The following is a 16,472-nucleotide window of genomic DNA, read 5'->3' as shown; positions in this document are numbered from 1 at the left end:
AATAGTGACTTTTACTCGAGCATTATAATGGCGTGATTTATAACTCCGCTTTGAAAAACCCTGTTTAAAAACATTAGATAAATTAAATAAATACTTATAAAATATCAATAAAAAGCTTATTTTAGTAAGCTACCCAAAATATATTTTGCACACAGAGAGTCGGCAGGGAGAGGGAGACAGTGAGAGCTTCTTCCTTTCTTTTATTTCTTTGCTTATTATATATATTAGAAGAGAAAAACTACAACAAGGGAAACAAAAGAAGTTCGAAGAGAACAACTAAAACAAGGGAAACAAAAGAAGTTACGAGAGAGAGAGAGAGTCTAAAAAGTGAAGTCCTTTTTCCTTTTTATGCCTTAATCCTCTTTTGTCCTTATCTTTTCTTTTCTTATCTTGGATTCTTGTCTCATTTTTTTTTTTAATTTTAATTTGAAATTGAGGGTAAATTTAGAATTTTATTATAGTTTTAGGAGCATAAAATATTGTCATTTAGGCCGAGTTTACTCTAATAGTATTAAAATAAAATTGATGTGATAAAAAAAAAAAAAAAAAAAAATTAGCCATGCACATTCCGTGGTACGTGTGACAATACTTTGAATTCCACACACTCCCAAAGCGCAGTGTTTAACCAAGCACTGTCTACACCTGTCATGCAACATCTCTTCCACAATCCACGCCTCTTCCTTCCCTTCATTTCCTCTTCTTTATTCTTTTATAGCAACCCAACTCAAGCCGCCGCTCTACCATCTTCTTCAGCAAACCTGGTCGCCGACACCCCTTTCTCAAATATAAAACCTATAAATATTTTCTTTTACTTCTCTCCTTCATCGCTATTCACAAATAGTACATGGACAAATCCAACCCAAATAGGAAGTTCTATGTCCACCAGTGTTTGAATGTTGAAATTAGTCCACCAAAAGTATTAAAATATTAAGAAAAATTAAATTTTTATTTCACCATAGGCAAGAAGTATGAGCTAGAGATGCATGGGAATGGAATGGAGAGCTCCAAGCTTCTTTGCTACCTTAATGGTGGGGCGGCTTAGAGGAAGAAATAGACATCTGCGGTACAGAAAAGTGCTTTCCTTTTATTGTCTTTCAAGTTTCATATAATTGTGCTTAGGGAAAAAAAAAAAAAAAAAAAGTTTCATTACAATGTTTCCGGCTGTTGCCCAACAAGATGTCCATGTGAGTCTTGTGACCCCAATATTACATATTACTTTCCCTTTGATGCAATAATTTCGAAAATCATGAATTCATGATGAGAAATTCCATTGGCTGAAATGACAGTCACAACGACACCTGAAGTGCGTATAAGTAATTCTTTCGGTAGTCTTTTACTCTTCATACTCTAGTTCTAAAAATCGGAAAAGCAACAAGCCCCTAACAAGATGATCCCCCAAAAATTCAGATCAATCTCCCATCTTCCAGATTTACAAGCCTAGCCATATATATACACAGTTAATGATCTAGAAACCCACGTGCAGTTCACACCATCCAAAATCTGCAAGATACAACTAGGATTAGCAACAGTAAATAACACTAAGTGGGACCAAATTGTAATCAAGTTACTAGATATGGAAGCGTTGAACAAGAAAGAGTGGTGTAAAAAACAATATACATGAAAGAGGAGAGAAGAATCATAAGCTTTGGATTTGGAAAACATGGAGCAGATGGGCATCAATTCATGAAGAAACAATTGAATAATTGAATAAACAGTCATTGACCAGTGGTGCATTGCAGAGGCAGATGAACAAAAACTATAGCAATTGCCACAGCAAAAATGATCATCCATTAGAAACAAGAAGCCAACAGATTCAAGGACATCTGTAAACACAAAAGATCAGCATAACATACCTGAAAGTCCATAAGCAGTTTATAAGAGCAAGGGTGGATGTTCATGCTAGCCTCCTCCGCTTCAGCTTCGGAAGAGGGTGTTCTGCAGCACTCGCAATCCTACGAAAAACATTATTGAGATCACCAGACTTCGAACTGATAGGTATGGTAGCCTTTATTCCCATGCGCTGACTAACCTACAAAAGCAAAATTGCATCGTTAATATGCAAGACAATTTAGGGCCAAAAATATGCTAGTATCATATACAACATAACAAATACAATTAACAAAATACTGGTCATGTAAAGAATTAAAGGTCAGCTGACAACAATCTTACTCTCACAATCATCACAACGATCAAAACATGAAGCAAAAGATTAACAGTCCTTAAGTACATGTATTTCCATAGTTATGCACAAAACCACGTGGAACATATCTAAATATTTAGATGTCATTTTTCAACCAAAGCCATAGAATGGCTGAAACAGGGAAAATGTAGTCCAAGAATCTCAAGTTACAACTTGAAACTACTATTACTCTAATAGATTCATGAAGTTGTTCAATCATTTTTTTTTCTTTTTTCTTTTTTTATTGACCATTGGTACTTTTTCCAAAAATGTTAAATTTAGGCCACCTTGTCCAAGTTTTGGAACTTCACCATTCAGCTAATTTGTCTAAACAATTTTTCCTGCCAAATTACTAGAAAAATCACAAGGCAGATTTTGCTAGTGAAAAAACATTGAAATGTAGTTTCTGCATATGGACCGTTCACTGGAATTTGGAGAGTGTTAACTTTGTTTATTGTTTAGTGATCTTGTATTTGGTTGTATCGATCATTCATACTTCGTAATATTTTTGTTCCAAATTAAGAATTGGGAAAAATCTTGTGCATGTATGTAAAGTCGCAAGATGCAAATAATGCTAATCAAATTAGTTTAAAGAGACTGTCTAACAAATTTAGAATTATTACCACTAAGGAGAAAAAACCTACATGAACAAGCACTAAACACCTACGAGCCAACTATTGGAGCCATTATGTTCAGAGCAAGCAAACAACTAAACTCACTAAATAAATTTTGTGGGTAATGGAGCCTGCATAATAGAAAATGCATGATATTATAGTCACGAGAAAGGATAAATACCCTAATATTATTTTGTTTGGCCATGGGACATGAGTTCAGATCATCTTTAGCTGCCACAATGAGGCAAGGAACCTCGAAGCCAGTATCTTTACCATGACTAGCAACTGCTTCCAGCAACTCAGTTGCTCTCTCCCATGAGAAAGAATTAGAACTGTAAAAGTAAAATGCATCAATCCACAGAAAGTGCTACATACAAATGCAACAGTGAAATAATACAAGTAATATATGAGTGTGTGTGTGTGTTCTCGATAAGTAACAGAATATATTGAAATCATGTTTAAAGCAATCTTAAGTTCATTTGCCAATTAAATTAGTAACTTCCAAAGTGACGGTCAAAACCCACATACGTGCATGAGACCAGCATGCAGAGACATTAAAACTCTATTTCATTAAGACCTCGCCCGTGTGCCTATGTGCAGCATCAACAATAAGGGAAATTTTCCTTCTTAATCCTTCGCTTTTGTTGTGTGTTAATTTTTATCCTTTGCTTTGTTACATAGAAAAGAGGAAAATTTGAGACCTTTTATCAAATTGTAAGAGATGGTTATCCCAAGTTAGCAATCATATGATATTTGACAAACTTCGGAATTTTGTGATTAATGGAAGCAATAACTAATGCAATAACTAATGCAAAAGATTAAATCATAATATGTAAAAGATTTTGCTAAAGAATAAATTATAATATGTAAAAGATTTTACTAAAGATTAAATCTTTGGTCAAGAATAGATAGGTCTCTTGTTTCTCCGGAATAGATAGGTCGAGACGGTGATGGATTTAAAGTCTTTCTTCTTTAATACTTTTTTTCCAGTAGGCAGCTACTCTAGACTTTCCTAATGTGCTTTCTTTTCTTGATTTTATTGACCGTCTATTTTCTTTCTAGTTGGGTGTTCATCTTGTATACTTTATGTATACCTAGGTTGCGACCTTTGCATATTGATGGTATTTCGATTACTTTATTGGTTAGTACTAATATATGGCTCTATATTGAAATATCAAGTTTGGAAAAGGCCAAACCAAATTAGAGAAGAAAAGGCTGAATTTGCCAAGTGAGAAAGTTAACACTAATATAACAAACGAGTGTTATTGTGATTTGTACTATACTTAAATACAGTAACAATAAGAGCCTTTTATTCACCTGTCATGAACAAACACTGCTACGTCACAAGCAGCCAAAGATTCTTTATCTAGCAACAATTTACTCACTCCTTCAGGTATCTCTCTCACCACAAGGGTCTTTTTTGTTCCCTGTGACGAAAATAACAAACAATACTCAGACAAAGGGTTGGGATATGACAAGATTAGCAATTACAGCAACTGGCGCAGCATTTTGATTTATACTAAAAAAATAACAAGCATCAGATAAGTGCAAATTTTTTGTCCATCTAGTGATAAACTAAACCACAAATTCCAATCAGATATGTAGATTGCGTGGAGACAAAACCAATGACTTCATGTCAGCCCTGCCTCAAGAAACAATAAAGAAAAGGTTTCTTTGTGAAATGTAATCCACAAATAAGTTGTAAATCAATTAAAGCTGCAGAAATTCTCTTGCACTTGCCATTCTGCAGCCTTCTAAAAATCTTACAGGAAATTTACATACTACCAATAAAAATGGACAGACCAAGAGTCACCATCGACCTGAGTTAGTTCCACACGCATTCAAATAGTTAAAGCAAACAAACTATGGATAATGGGTTAACATAAATCAGAATCGAGGTTCGTCTGTATCTACACAAGGACAAAACTTTATTGCAACTACTACAGAATGCACAGCAAGTATTAGCATATATTTTATTTGATAAGACCAATGGCCACGCATAGCATGTGTTCAACAGGAATTTCAAGGTGCAATGAAACAGCACTCACCCTAGGTTCATCTACAACGTTCACTGCATAATTATCTTCAATGGTTGAAGTATATTCATCACGAAAATGCCTGCATTTCACAATTCATCAACAACAAATCTTATATTACTTGGTCACAAAAACTAAATTAATGGGAACTACTAGATTTACAAGGATGACTCGGAATACCTTCCGAGAAAAGAATTTAACAATGCAGACTTTCCAGACTTCATGGGCCCAAAAACAAAACACTGGAAAACATTTCTGTTTATCTGTTGCTTCTTGCGATCCAAACGCCTTTCTCTAGTCACACGGAATGCAGATGAAGGATCACCAGGAAAACCAATATTTATCATATTCTCCATGCTCAAAGCTGGGTCTAGAAGTGTCGCAAAGGCCCACTGAAATCACATATTTCTCAAAAACTTAAGCACTTACCAGAGAATAGAAGAATGGCTATTGTAAGAAGATAATATATTTTTAAAAAATTTAAAAACTTGAAAAATGTGTATAGCGTAAGTGCAAAATTTTACATATTAATAAATGGGTAAGATGGCCAGATTGAGATCATAATTAGTTGGTACATCAATTTAAAAAATTCCAAACCCCAACTCAGATTTTTTTTTTTAAAAAAAAAGGCAAAAGAAACACTGTGAAACGCATACCATTGACAAAAATCCATCTATAGACCACCCTCCAAATGGATTTTTCTGTGCAGCATCCACGTACGGCTCTCTCTCCCAAGGTCTGGCAAAAGAAGTATGTCAAACATCCGAAAAACCTCACAATAGGCTCGAGAAGGAGGGGCAGAAGAGGATTTGGGGGGGGGGGGGATCCGGTCACACAGATACTATGCACCGACATGTCCCTGCCAGTTTTATTTATAGCAGGTTCGAAGAGAGACTGAAAAGTGAAAAATGCCCAGCTAATAATTAAAAAAGAAGAGAAGCAACTGGAAGAGAGCACCATAAAATAATAAGTATTGATAAGAAGCCTATATTTACAATGGAAACCAAATTTCCCATTCCTATTTGTAAGATGACAAACTTCCCAACTGATGGAATTTTAAACAATAATTAGATTCTCACCAAAAAGCTTTAAAAAAACAAGTAAATGCAAATAAATACATATGATAATAAACAGAAAACAATTCTATATTATCAAAAATAAATAATAACTATCTTAACTTCTCATTAAAAATGAAAATAGCTCCGCAGCAACCAGGTTCCAATCATTAATATATTGATAGGAAAAAAGAAAACTAAGTATTTGTGAAATTTCTAACTTTCCATTAAAAAATTGGGGTAATTAACTTTTTCCCCCATTTTTTTTTTATAAGTAATGATAGTTTTATTGAAAGCGTAAGGCGCCCCTACGTACACTAGAAGTATACAACAGGAAACACCTAACTAGAAAGCGAAAAATAAGCAAGAAATTCAGCAAAGCTGATAGATAAAGGGTACAAATAAGTCATCGACCAGACATACAAGGTATGGAGAAACAACTCTAACACCTCCTCTAGGGAGCTCTCTAAATTCTCAAAATACCTAAGGTTTCTCTCTCTCCAAATACACCAAAAAAGGCAAATAGGCACCATCTTCCATGAAGTAGCGCTCCCAGATCTCCCAGACTTCCACCAACAAGCAACTAAGTCAAGCACACTCCTAGGCATGACCCACGAAATACCAGAGCGGGAGAAAACGTTGTTCCAAAGAGTTGAGGCTAGATCGCAATGTAGAAGGATATGGTCCACTGATTCCCCATCCCGCTTGCAAAGACAACATCTATCCACAATAATTATGTGCCTCTTCCTAAGATTGTCCAAGGTAAGAATTCTGCCTAGAGCTGCAGACCAAGTGAAGAAGGCTGCCCTCGGGGGAGCCTGAGACCGCCACACACACTTCCATGGGAACCACGTACCTCCAGAACCCATCATAGAACCAAAATATGACTTCACCCCGAACACACATTTCTTGGACGGGACCCATTTGAGACAATCAGCCCTCTCAAAGTTCACCTTGGTAGCGCCCAGCACCTGGAAGAAAGAGGCAAAAACATCGACTTCCCAATCATGAGCCTCTCTAATAAAGCTCACGTTCCATTGAATGGACCCACCCAAACTCTCCAAATTATCAGCCACTGACGCATCCTTCACCCGAGCAATGCCAAAGTGATCAGGAAACACTTCTTTCAGAATCGAATCTCCACACCACAAGTCATGCCAAAATCTAATCCTGCTCCCATCCCCCACCTCAAATCTAAGGAATTTGGAGAAAATCTCCCATCCTTTCCTTATAAACTTCCACAACCCTACTCCAAACGCCCTAGCAACCTCTCGGGAGCACCACCCACCCCACAAACTTCCATATTTGGAATCCACCGCGACTCTCCACCAAGCATCTCTATCCATGCCAAAACGCCATAACCATTTACCTAGCAATGATCGATTGAACTGAACCAACTTCCTAATGCCCAGCCCCCCATTCGAAATAGGAGTACAAACCTTCTCCCAACTCACCAAATGGTATTTAAAATCTTCACCCATTCCACCCCAAAGAAAATCGCGTTGCAACTTCTCAATGTGAGAAGCAACACTCACCGGTATAGGGAACAAAGACATGTAGTACGTAGGCAAGTTAGAGAGCGTACTCTTGATAAGGGTCACTCTCCCTCCCTTAGAGAGGTATAACCTTTTCCAACTAGCCAACCGTTTTTCAACCTTCTCAATAACTCCATCCCAGATACGAATAGACTTGTAAGGAGCCCCCAATGGAAGACCCAGATACATCACAGGCAAATGAGCAACTTCACACTCTAAAATCTCGGCTAACCTTCCCACATGAGTGACATTCCCCACTGGAATAATGCTGGATTTGGCCAAGTTAACCTTAAGACCCGATACAGCCTCAAATAAGAGCAAGAGACCTCGCAGAGACCGAATCTTTGAGGAGCTTGCATCACAGAAAATCAATGTGTCATCAGCGAACAAAAGGTGGGAAAAAGAAGCATCGCCCACTCTGAAACCATCCAACACACCCCCACTCACTGCCGCAGTAATCATCCGACTCGGCGCCTCCATAACAAACACAAACAACAGGGGGGACAAAGGGTCTCCTTGCCTAAGGCCTCGCGAGCTGCTGAAAAAGCCATATGGTGAGCCATTAACTAGCACCGAAAACTTTGCAGAAGAAATGCACCGAGCTATCCACGAACACCACTTACCCCCAAAGCCGCATCTCCTCAACATATACAACAGAAAATCCCAATTGACGTGATCATAAGCTTTTTCTAAATCCATTTTGCAAACGACTCCCAGCTCCCTTGATTTAATACAACTATCAAGGCATTCATTCGCAATAAGGATTGGATCAAGAATCTGCCTCCCTTTGATGAACGCACTCTGGGATTTGGAGATAACCTTATCCATAACCGTCTTCAATCTGTTGGCCAAGACTTTAGCAATAATCTTGTAGATACCTCCTACAAGGCTTATAGGCCGGAAATCTTTGAGAGACAAGGCTCCTAGAGTCTTAGGAATAAGAGAAATAAAAGAAGCATTCAAACTCTTCTCAAAAACTTCTCTAGCATGAAACTCAGAAAAAACCTCCATAATGTCCAATCGCACCACCTCCCAACAAGCTTGGAAAAAAGCCATTGTGAAGCCATCCGGACCCGGCGCTTTGTCACCATTCAAAGCAAACACTACCTTTCTAACTTCCTCCTCCTCAAAGTCTCTCTCCAACCACCTAGTTTCTGACTCTAAAATGGCATCAAAGGAAAGATCATCCAACCGCGGCCTCCAACTGTGCTTCTCAGAGAAGAGATCTTGATAGAACTGAACCACATGCTCCCCTATCTCTGCCGGATTAGAAGAAATGGAATCTCCAATCAATAAGGAATCAATAGAATTATACCTCCTGTTTGAATTGGCTATAGAATGGAAGAATTTTGTGCATTTACCTCCTTCTTTCAACCACCTCACCCTGGACTTTTGCCTCCAGCATACCTCCTCCAACAGTAAGCATCTCTCTAACTCACTGACAATCTCCAGCTTCTTTTGAATTTCCTCCTCAACCAAAGCCCTACTGTCTTCCACTGTCTCAACCGCCTGAAGCTCCTCAAGAAGCTTTCTCTTGTTCCTCTCCACATTACCAAAGACCTCTACATTCCACGTCTTCAAATTCGATTTGAGGGCCTTTAGTTTACAAGCAAGCACAAAGCTAGGAGAGCCATGAAAAGAGAATGAATCCCACCATTGTTTCACCAACCCCACAAAACCATCCACCTTGAGCCACAAATTCTCAAACTTGAACGGCCTCCTTCTTGCAGAAGAGTGAGGACAATCGAGGAGAATAGGAAAATGGTCAGAGAAAAGGCGGGGAAGCCTCTTTTGAGACGCCTCAGGAAACCTATCTTCCCAACCAGGAGAGACAAGAAAACGATCAATTCTGGACCAAACAGGAGGACCACAGGAAATCGACCACGTAAAAGAACCTCCAACGAGCGGAAAATCCATAAGGCCCTGGTCAGAGATAAAATCACAAAAGTCCCTCATGGCAGACACACTACCATCTCCAGATCTTTTGCTAGGGAACCTAGTAATATTGAAATCTCCCCCTATACACCAAGGCAAACTCCACCAACTCATGATCCCAGCCAGCTCCTCCCAAAGACCCCTCCGATCAACCCTGCAATTCGGACCATACACGCCCACAAAACCCCACTCAAAGTGATCATCAACATTCCTGAAAGAAACTGCAAGTGTGAAGCTCCCCACGCACACATCCACCTTTTCCACCACCCTCTTATCCCACATGATAAGGATACCCCCTGAAGCCCCACTAGCATCCAACCAACACCAATCCACATAATTACACCCCCAGAGACTACGCACAAATTTCCTAGAAGGATCCTTAACTTTTGTTTCTTGGAGGCAAACAAGATCCACCTTCCAATCTCTGAGCAAATTACAAATCCTTAAGCGTTTACTCCTATTATTCAGCCCCCTTACGTTCCAAGAAAGAATCTTCGGCTTCATGACACTACTACTAGCCCCCTTGCCCTCCTCTTGCCGCTAACCAAACCGGAACCTTTAGCATCATAGTTAATAGAGCTCTCCAAATTTTTAATCTCCCTCTTACCTTTCGTGCGTCCTTTACCCAAGCGACGCTCCTCTTTCCTCTCCTCTTCTATACAAGGAAAGCTAACAATTGCAATTTATGCCCCACGTACGTCATCCCAACAATGGGGTAAATTTCGTTAGCACTCTGCATCACCCAGTCCGAGTACCCCAAGCCACCCAAGTCTAGAGAGTAGGCATTGAGAGGAGAAACCACATCACCAGCCCCTCCCCCCTCCTTGAACTCCACCCAACCAGCACCCCCTGGAGTAAAGCTGCTAGAGTCCTCACCCACCACTCCAACCTGCAGACCAGGGGACACTGAGTCCACCACTGGCCCCCCCATCCACTCACAACCTTCCCCTCCAGCACTGCCAGGGCATGGAACAATCTCCATATCCACCGTTTCATGCCCAAACACATCCCCTGTCAACTCCCGAGACACGCTCAGCAAATTCACACTCCTCAGCTGCGAAGATGTCGAGTCCTTCACCCTCACCAGACCACCCTCTAGACACAAGACAGGGACATCACTGCCTTTCACCTGCTCCTGCTCCGGAAAAGACTTCTCCCCTGCTGCACCGGACCCAACTGTCATCTCCCCCTCCCTCCGCTGACCCGGCCCCTCCATCTGCACCGCCTCTGCCTCCTCCTGCACCTCAGAGCTACAGAGGGGCGAGAAGCAACTATCCAAGAGCCTGGACTGTCCTTGAAGATCCCCCGTGCGTCTGGCTCTGTGACTACCGACACCAGCGCAGAAGACTCCCTCACCGGCGAACGCTGTTGGCCGTCGAGAGAGGAATTGGCGGCGACATGTTCCAAAGCCGGAGCCCACGTAGAGGACGAAGCCCCTGGCGTGAAGGTCCCGGCTTCCAAGCCCTGAGTCGAAGCAGCCCCATGAAGAAGCACCGAACTCGCATGGGCCCAAGGGGGGCGGGAGCCTGGAACCACCTTAGCCCTCCACTCCATAGCCTGGTCTGGACATTCCAAGATTCCTTTTCCTTTGGAGGCCCTGGCTGATTTGGATACTGCACTGGTATTCGCTTTGGGCTTTGGTTTGGATTTGGGCCGAGCCACTCTGAAACCCACCACTCGGGCCCTAGAAGAAGCTGCACGACCCAGACCATCTCCATCAACCAAGGCCAAACCCTTCAAACAAAAGTCAATCTCCTTTTGCATCCTTTCTAACGACTCTCTGAGGGCACCCACATCGAGACTTACACCAGAATGGCTATAGCGTGCTGCAGGGAGAACCGTAGCTTCAGCTGCACCATGCCTAATGTCAGACGACCTTCCCAACGCCACAGAGGGTCCAGCTTGAGCCGGTGTCGCAAACGGAGCCGTAACCGGAACCGGCGCTGTCTCACCCGCCGCTGCTCCTTTCCTCGCCATGTCCTTCGGAATTGTCTGCATGGGCACACGTTGCCGATTCACAGGAGCCCATGCATGGGAGATCTTTTCCTCAGTACATATCCGCTTCGCCGGAATAGACTCCAGAGTGTGATGCTCTTTCGCCAGACAAAAAGCATCACTCTTCGCCGGGTAATGACCACCCTTCATCCCCACAGAGCTTTCGCTTACCCATCTCGGCACTCTAGCTACAGGGCCGTTAATCTCTCCAAAAGGTGCTTCCAGCGAGGATGCATTCAAGGCCAAAACCTCAGCATAACTCCTCCTCCCTCTATGTAACGCGCGGACCTCCAAATCATCCTTCCTGGCTCTGGCACCGGCTCTTAGATACTCAGAAACCAGGCGTAATTCCTCTCGAAAGCTTATCCAGCCTTTCCCGGCCCTTCCCTCCGGGATGAAGATCGAGTCCTTCCTCCGATTCCCATTAAATTCTTCTATAACCATGAATCCTCCATGTCTGTTGAATTGCCGTTGCGCAATGATCCGCGGAAATCCATGCCGAGACTGATCCCAAAACACCCGAGAGTCTGTCACGCACACCAGGGACTCGAGGATTTTAAGCAGCCAGGCTAACTCCGTTCTATCCAACAATATCGACCTTTGTCTGCCCTTACAACTCTCCCTAATTCGAACCCCTGATTCTCCTCCTACTACCACCACTTCAAAGTCTTTAGCTTCCACCGACCAGCTGCTCGAGAATCCCATTCTCAACCTCCTACGACCACGAACACACACTGCAGACACCTGCCTAGGCCTGAAAATCTACCACCCTACACACCTCACGCGCCTCCGTTGCTACAGGGACTAAATCTTCAACTTGGGTTTTACAAAAAGTGAAGGAAATCAGGCATTGTGTGAGGGTTTCATGTGAGGGATTCAAAGAGGCATTTCTGGCCTTGCTAACTGCCATCGAAGCGGGTCATTCTTAGAGTGAATTGGGCTCTAGCTCTGATGGGGCGAGACCTATAGCCATGAAACCATATTGGTACCCTTTTCATATATCCTTGATAATAAACAAATGAATTATCTACTGCACCCAAAAATGGCTTGATTTTTCCCCCATGAACTACCAAAAAATGCGCAATGCCCCTATGAACTACCAACTCGACCAAAATAGAGCATTCAACTACCAAAGACAACTATTTTCCCCCCTTCCGTCAGTCAAAGGGGTTAAAACAAACGGTCAACGGGTCATGTGCCGTTTATATGGGGGCATGTTGGAAGATGATGGTAGTTCATGGGGGGAAAAGAGGAAGATGGTGGTAGTTCATAGGGGGAAAAGAGGGAAAAAATGAGGGTAAAACGGCGTGTGACTGACGGAAGGGGGGGAAATGGTTATCTTTGGTAGTTGAATGCTCTATTTTGGTCGAGTTGGTAGTTCATGGGGGCATCGCGCATTTTTTGGTAGTTCATGGGGGAAAAGGTAATTACCCCTAAAAAATTAAACAAAAGACACTAAAATACATTTTCAACGGGCAGATTGTCTGCCTGTGCAAATATTAATAAATAATGCATCTTGCATATATGCAAGGTACCTATAAGTACTGCTAGCCATATAGCATCACTTCAACAAGGAACCAAGCCATTAAAAATAATAAATAATAAGTTAACTACCTTACCCATCTTTAGACATCGTGAACCTACTATGACCAATAATGACTTAAAATTGCCATAAGATACATTTGTAGCAAAATTGAATCATCATGCTGAACTACTTGATAAACATAAACCAAAGGATGGAAAGTCATGCAGATTGATCAAGTGAACATGAAGGTGAACAGGATTTCTCACAGTAAAGAAACATACAAGCTGGGACAAAGTAAAAGAAGCCAGATAATATTAAAAGATATTAATGAAAACAAAAATACCTTCCTGCTGCAGTAGAAAATACATCAAATATTTCTTGAGGTCTCAGCTCCAATTTCTACGAGGCAAAACCAATATTGAGCATGATTTTAAGAGGCATGAAGTTGGAAAATAACTATTTAGCTATTTGAACTGTAGTCTATGTAATACTGATTATAGAAATTACATTACAAGCTTACTAACAACGAAAATGGAAACCAAGTAGTCATAGAGCAAAGAAAAACACATACAAAAGTAGCACACCGACTATGGCTATTACGCCGTTCAATAATTCCCCTCAGGTACGCTTTGGCTTCATTTGTCAGCTCCACACTCTACACAAATGAGAACCAACAGTAAGCATTTTAAACAACCATTGTAAGACTCAGAAAAATGCAACGGTTTCATTTGCAGGGTTTTGAATGGGTTGGGGAAATATAATATTTGTATATTATTATTACATAATACATTTGTGTGCGCGTGTGTGTGTGTGTGTGTGAGAGAGAGAGAGATTATGTTGTATATCAAATCCAAAATGAGTTGTATTTAATAGAACTCCAAACTCCATGCACATGAGGGGATCATTGTGAGAAACTAATTAGAAGCAATCTAAAATAGGCCTAAAGCTTTTCCAAGTAGGATACTAGTATACAATTAAAATGTAGAGAACTCAAGGTCAAATAATAGCATGCATCATGCTATGATTTGAAGCCCATCCCCAGCTGAAGCCAGGCCAACCGTTTTCCATCACCAGAAATAGAGGTAACACCAAGTTCTGCCCATCTACAGCTATGAAAAAAGACAGACAGACCATATTCCTAAAAAAGGGTCTAGTGCATAAAAGCAGTTAATGAACAGAACTAGTATAGTGACAGCTACAATCCATCCCTAGAAATTAAACAACAATGCTGCAATTATTAAGTTAACATAAAGGTCCACAAATACTTAACAATCAAGATGTATATAAAGGTTCACATTAGCACCAACTGCCAGAATACATGTTTGACAGGGTTCTACCACTTCTCAGAAATTCTTTGTGTTCCAACAAATTATAGTTGGGATTAAGTCTTAGTTGAGTTGAGCAAGGATTATCATCAAAATTGAAAGTGCAGAGCAACGACAATCTTTGCAGTAGATAATTAAGAACTTAACTACCTTCCCTAAAATAAATAGATTATTTCAGCACATAATAAATCACTTATTGTTTCGAGCAAAGCCATTGCTATTATAATAATCGTAATTTGCCCCGATGATATATTACCTGATCAGGAGCTCGTTTGAAAGCAGTTGGGATGAGATCCTCCGCAAGTTTTACATTATCGTTGTATCCAAATTTTCTTTTTTTTTTGATAAGTATTGTATCCAAATTTTCTTAGCATGGTCCAACTCGTCTCAGGATGCCCTGTTTTTATGAATATTGCATGAAGAAAGAGGAAGCCCGTCAAAGTAAGTCCACGATCATTGACTCCTTCAGGCGATCGTTCTGCCACAAGGCTCTTAATATCTACTATATCAGAAGGTTGTATTGGTTTATGCAAACATTTGACCTGTATACAAGTATTATTAGATCCCTCATTTATCAACAGCCGAAAATACCATGATTTGATAGATGAGAAACTTGTTAGCAAGTATTACAACATCATTCCTGAATTTTCAGGAACAGCATACTTGGAAATAAAGCTCAATTCAAGACAGAAGTTGCAAACATGGAAGCAAAAGAAACCTGCAAATCATTCAACTCTGCGTCACTGAGGGCACCATCCCTATCCTGGTCACAAAGAGCAAATATCCGCTTCAAGGCTCCAACAAATCTGGGCCTGAAAACCTGTGTGTTCTGATCCACTAGTGGACCTATTGGATTAAGCACAGGATTTTGTGCATAGTAGAAAACTTCAGGGATCTACAGATAAAAACATTTCAGCAGTAAACTAAAAAAAAAAAAGAAAAAAAAGGAGAATGAAAGAATCAAACATCGCTTCAGATAATCAGAGTCATCCAACTAAATGTGGGATTAATTAAACCAAAATTAGATCCTCGTAGCCACAACTGAGTCCCTGATGCACAAATTAAGTTTTCTTTCCCTGAGCAATACAGACGCCAAGGGAGGGGGGAGATAGAATTACAAGAAAGACAAAAAGAAGAAAACAAGGGGGAATTGCAGGGAATGCTTCCCTAAGAGTTATGGCAAGCGGCCCATTTTGAGGCTACATGAGCATGCCGGTCGTCTTGGAACTTTGGTAGCTTTCCAGCTAGGGAAAGTGGCAAGTAACAGGTGACTGTCTTTGATTATGGAGTCAATGTGCCAATCAGCTGTAAGAGAAGGCTGATTGATGCTCATAATGACTATGCAAACCCCTTCAAGATATGAAAGCTTGGGTCCCACAGTTATATCGATGAACAACTGACATATGATCAGTTGCTCAGTAGAAAACTGATGTTTCCACAAGCATTTTTGTTTCACACAACAAATTTTAGTTGCCTAAAGATCCCAAACGTTTTACCTTCTCTTAATACCGAACATGAATATGGTGATAAGTGTTGGAATTCAAACATAATGAGGCTCTGCTACTGTGTCTATAACGATAAAAACACATGTATAGTGCTACCTAGGATATACTAAAAGATTTGACAAGTATGAACCACAAAGGAACTCAACAACACAGGTAAAAAAAATTATTAAAAGAGAAAAGGAAGACAGACAGAAAATAGCACCAATAAACAATACCTTAATTTGTTCAAGTGCTGAACATTCAATGCATCCAATCTCAGGAAATTGTTTCACTATTGGTGACATCACCTGCTCCAGGCTCACCTTCTGGTTCTCATCTCTCAAATCCAGCTTACAACCTACCAGTATGACCGGGACTTTCACCTGCTCAAAGATTTCACAAGTCATAAAAATAGAGTCAAAGTCATGGTGGCCTCATACATTGCCAAGGGAAACAATTCCCGAAAACCCATGATCAAAAAAAAAAAGTCCTATGGCTCCAATTAATACAATGCATGATTTTATAGTCAAACTTAGATCCACTTGTTTTGATGCTAATATTTTCCGAAAACGTTTTCCAAATTTTTGGGTGTCTGGGGTGAAGCACACCGACCTCGCCCCCAGTGCACACCTTGAGCCATGAAGCCAGAGCAGTCCTGCCATACCACCAACCCAAACGCCCACCCACCAACCAAGCAAAGAAGCCAGTTCCATATAAGAAGAGTACTTGAGCAGAGCCACTAAGACGAAGCTAGAGTTTATGCGGCCCAAGTTCAACCCAGAGGACGAC

At 40.8% G+C, this 16,472-nt stretch overlaps 1 protein-coding gene across 1 annotated transcript; it reads right to left on the bottom strand.

Moving 5' to 3' along the window:
* Window positions 1-1,064: 1,064 nt before the first annotated feature.
* LOC133859958 (mitochondrial Rho GTPase 1-like) lies at window positions 1,065-16,421 on the bottom strand. The gene is made up of 14 exons (XM_062295546.1): window positions 16,296-16,421; window positions 15,920-16,066; window positions 14,918-15,094; window positions 14,549-14,741; window positions 14,456-14,514; window positions 13,446-13,529; window positions 13,218-13,264; window positions 5,486-5,567; window positions 5,010-5,221; window positions 4,842-4,911; window positions 4,111-4,220; window positions 2,975-3,125; window positions 1,854-2,029; window positions 1,065-1,500 (listed from the first exon to the last, which is right to left on the bottom strand). The coding sequence occupies exons 2-13, from the start codon at window positions 15,986-15,988 to the stop codon at window positions 1,895-1,897; spliced, it is 1,389 nt and encodes a 462-aa protein (XP_062151530.1). The 5' UTR covers window positions 15,989-16,066; window positions 16,296-16,421; the 3' UTR covers window positions 1,065-1,500; window positions 1,854-1,894.
* Between the last annotated feature and the right edge of the window lie 51 nt (window positions 16,422-16,472).

This window comes from Alnus glutinosa, chromosome 2 (assembly GCF_958979055.1).
Source record: "Alnus glutinosa chromosome 2, dhAlnGlut1.1, whole genome shotgun sequence".
Taxonomy (NCBI): Eukaryota; Viridiplantae; Streptophyta; class Magnoliopsida; order Fagales; family Betulaceae; genus Alnus; species Alnus glutinosa.
This window is presented reverse-complemented; position numbering and strand designations above follow the sequence as displayed.

Bases quoted from the DNA above. Each gene is read 5' to 3' on its own strand.
- LOC133859958 (XM_062295546.1), bottom strand. From the start codon at position 15,988: ATGTCACCAATAGTGAAACAATTTCCTGAGATTGGATGCATTGAATGT. The intron at 5,568-13,217 runs GTATTTTTGTTT...TTCTTTTGCCAG, and splicing joins TTTTCTACTGCAGCAGGAAG to ACCTTGGGAGAGAGAGCCGT. The intron at 5,222-5,485 runs GTATGCGTTTCA...ATGTGATTTCAG, and splicing joins TAGATGGATTTTTGTCAATG to TGGGCCTTTGCGACACTTCT.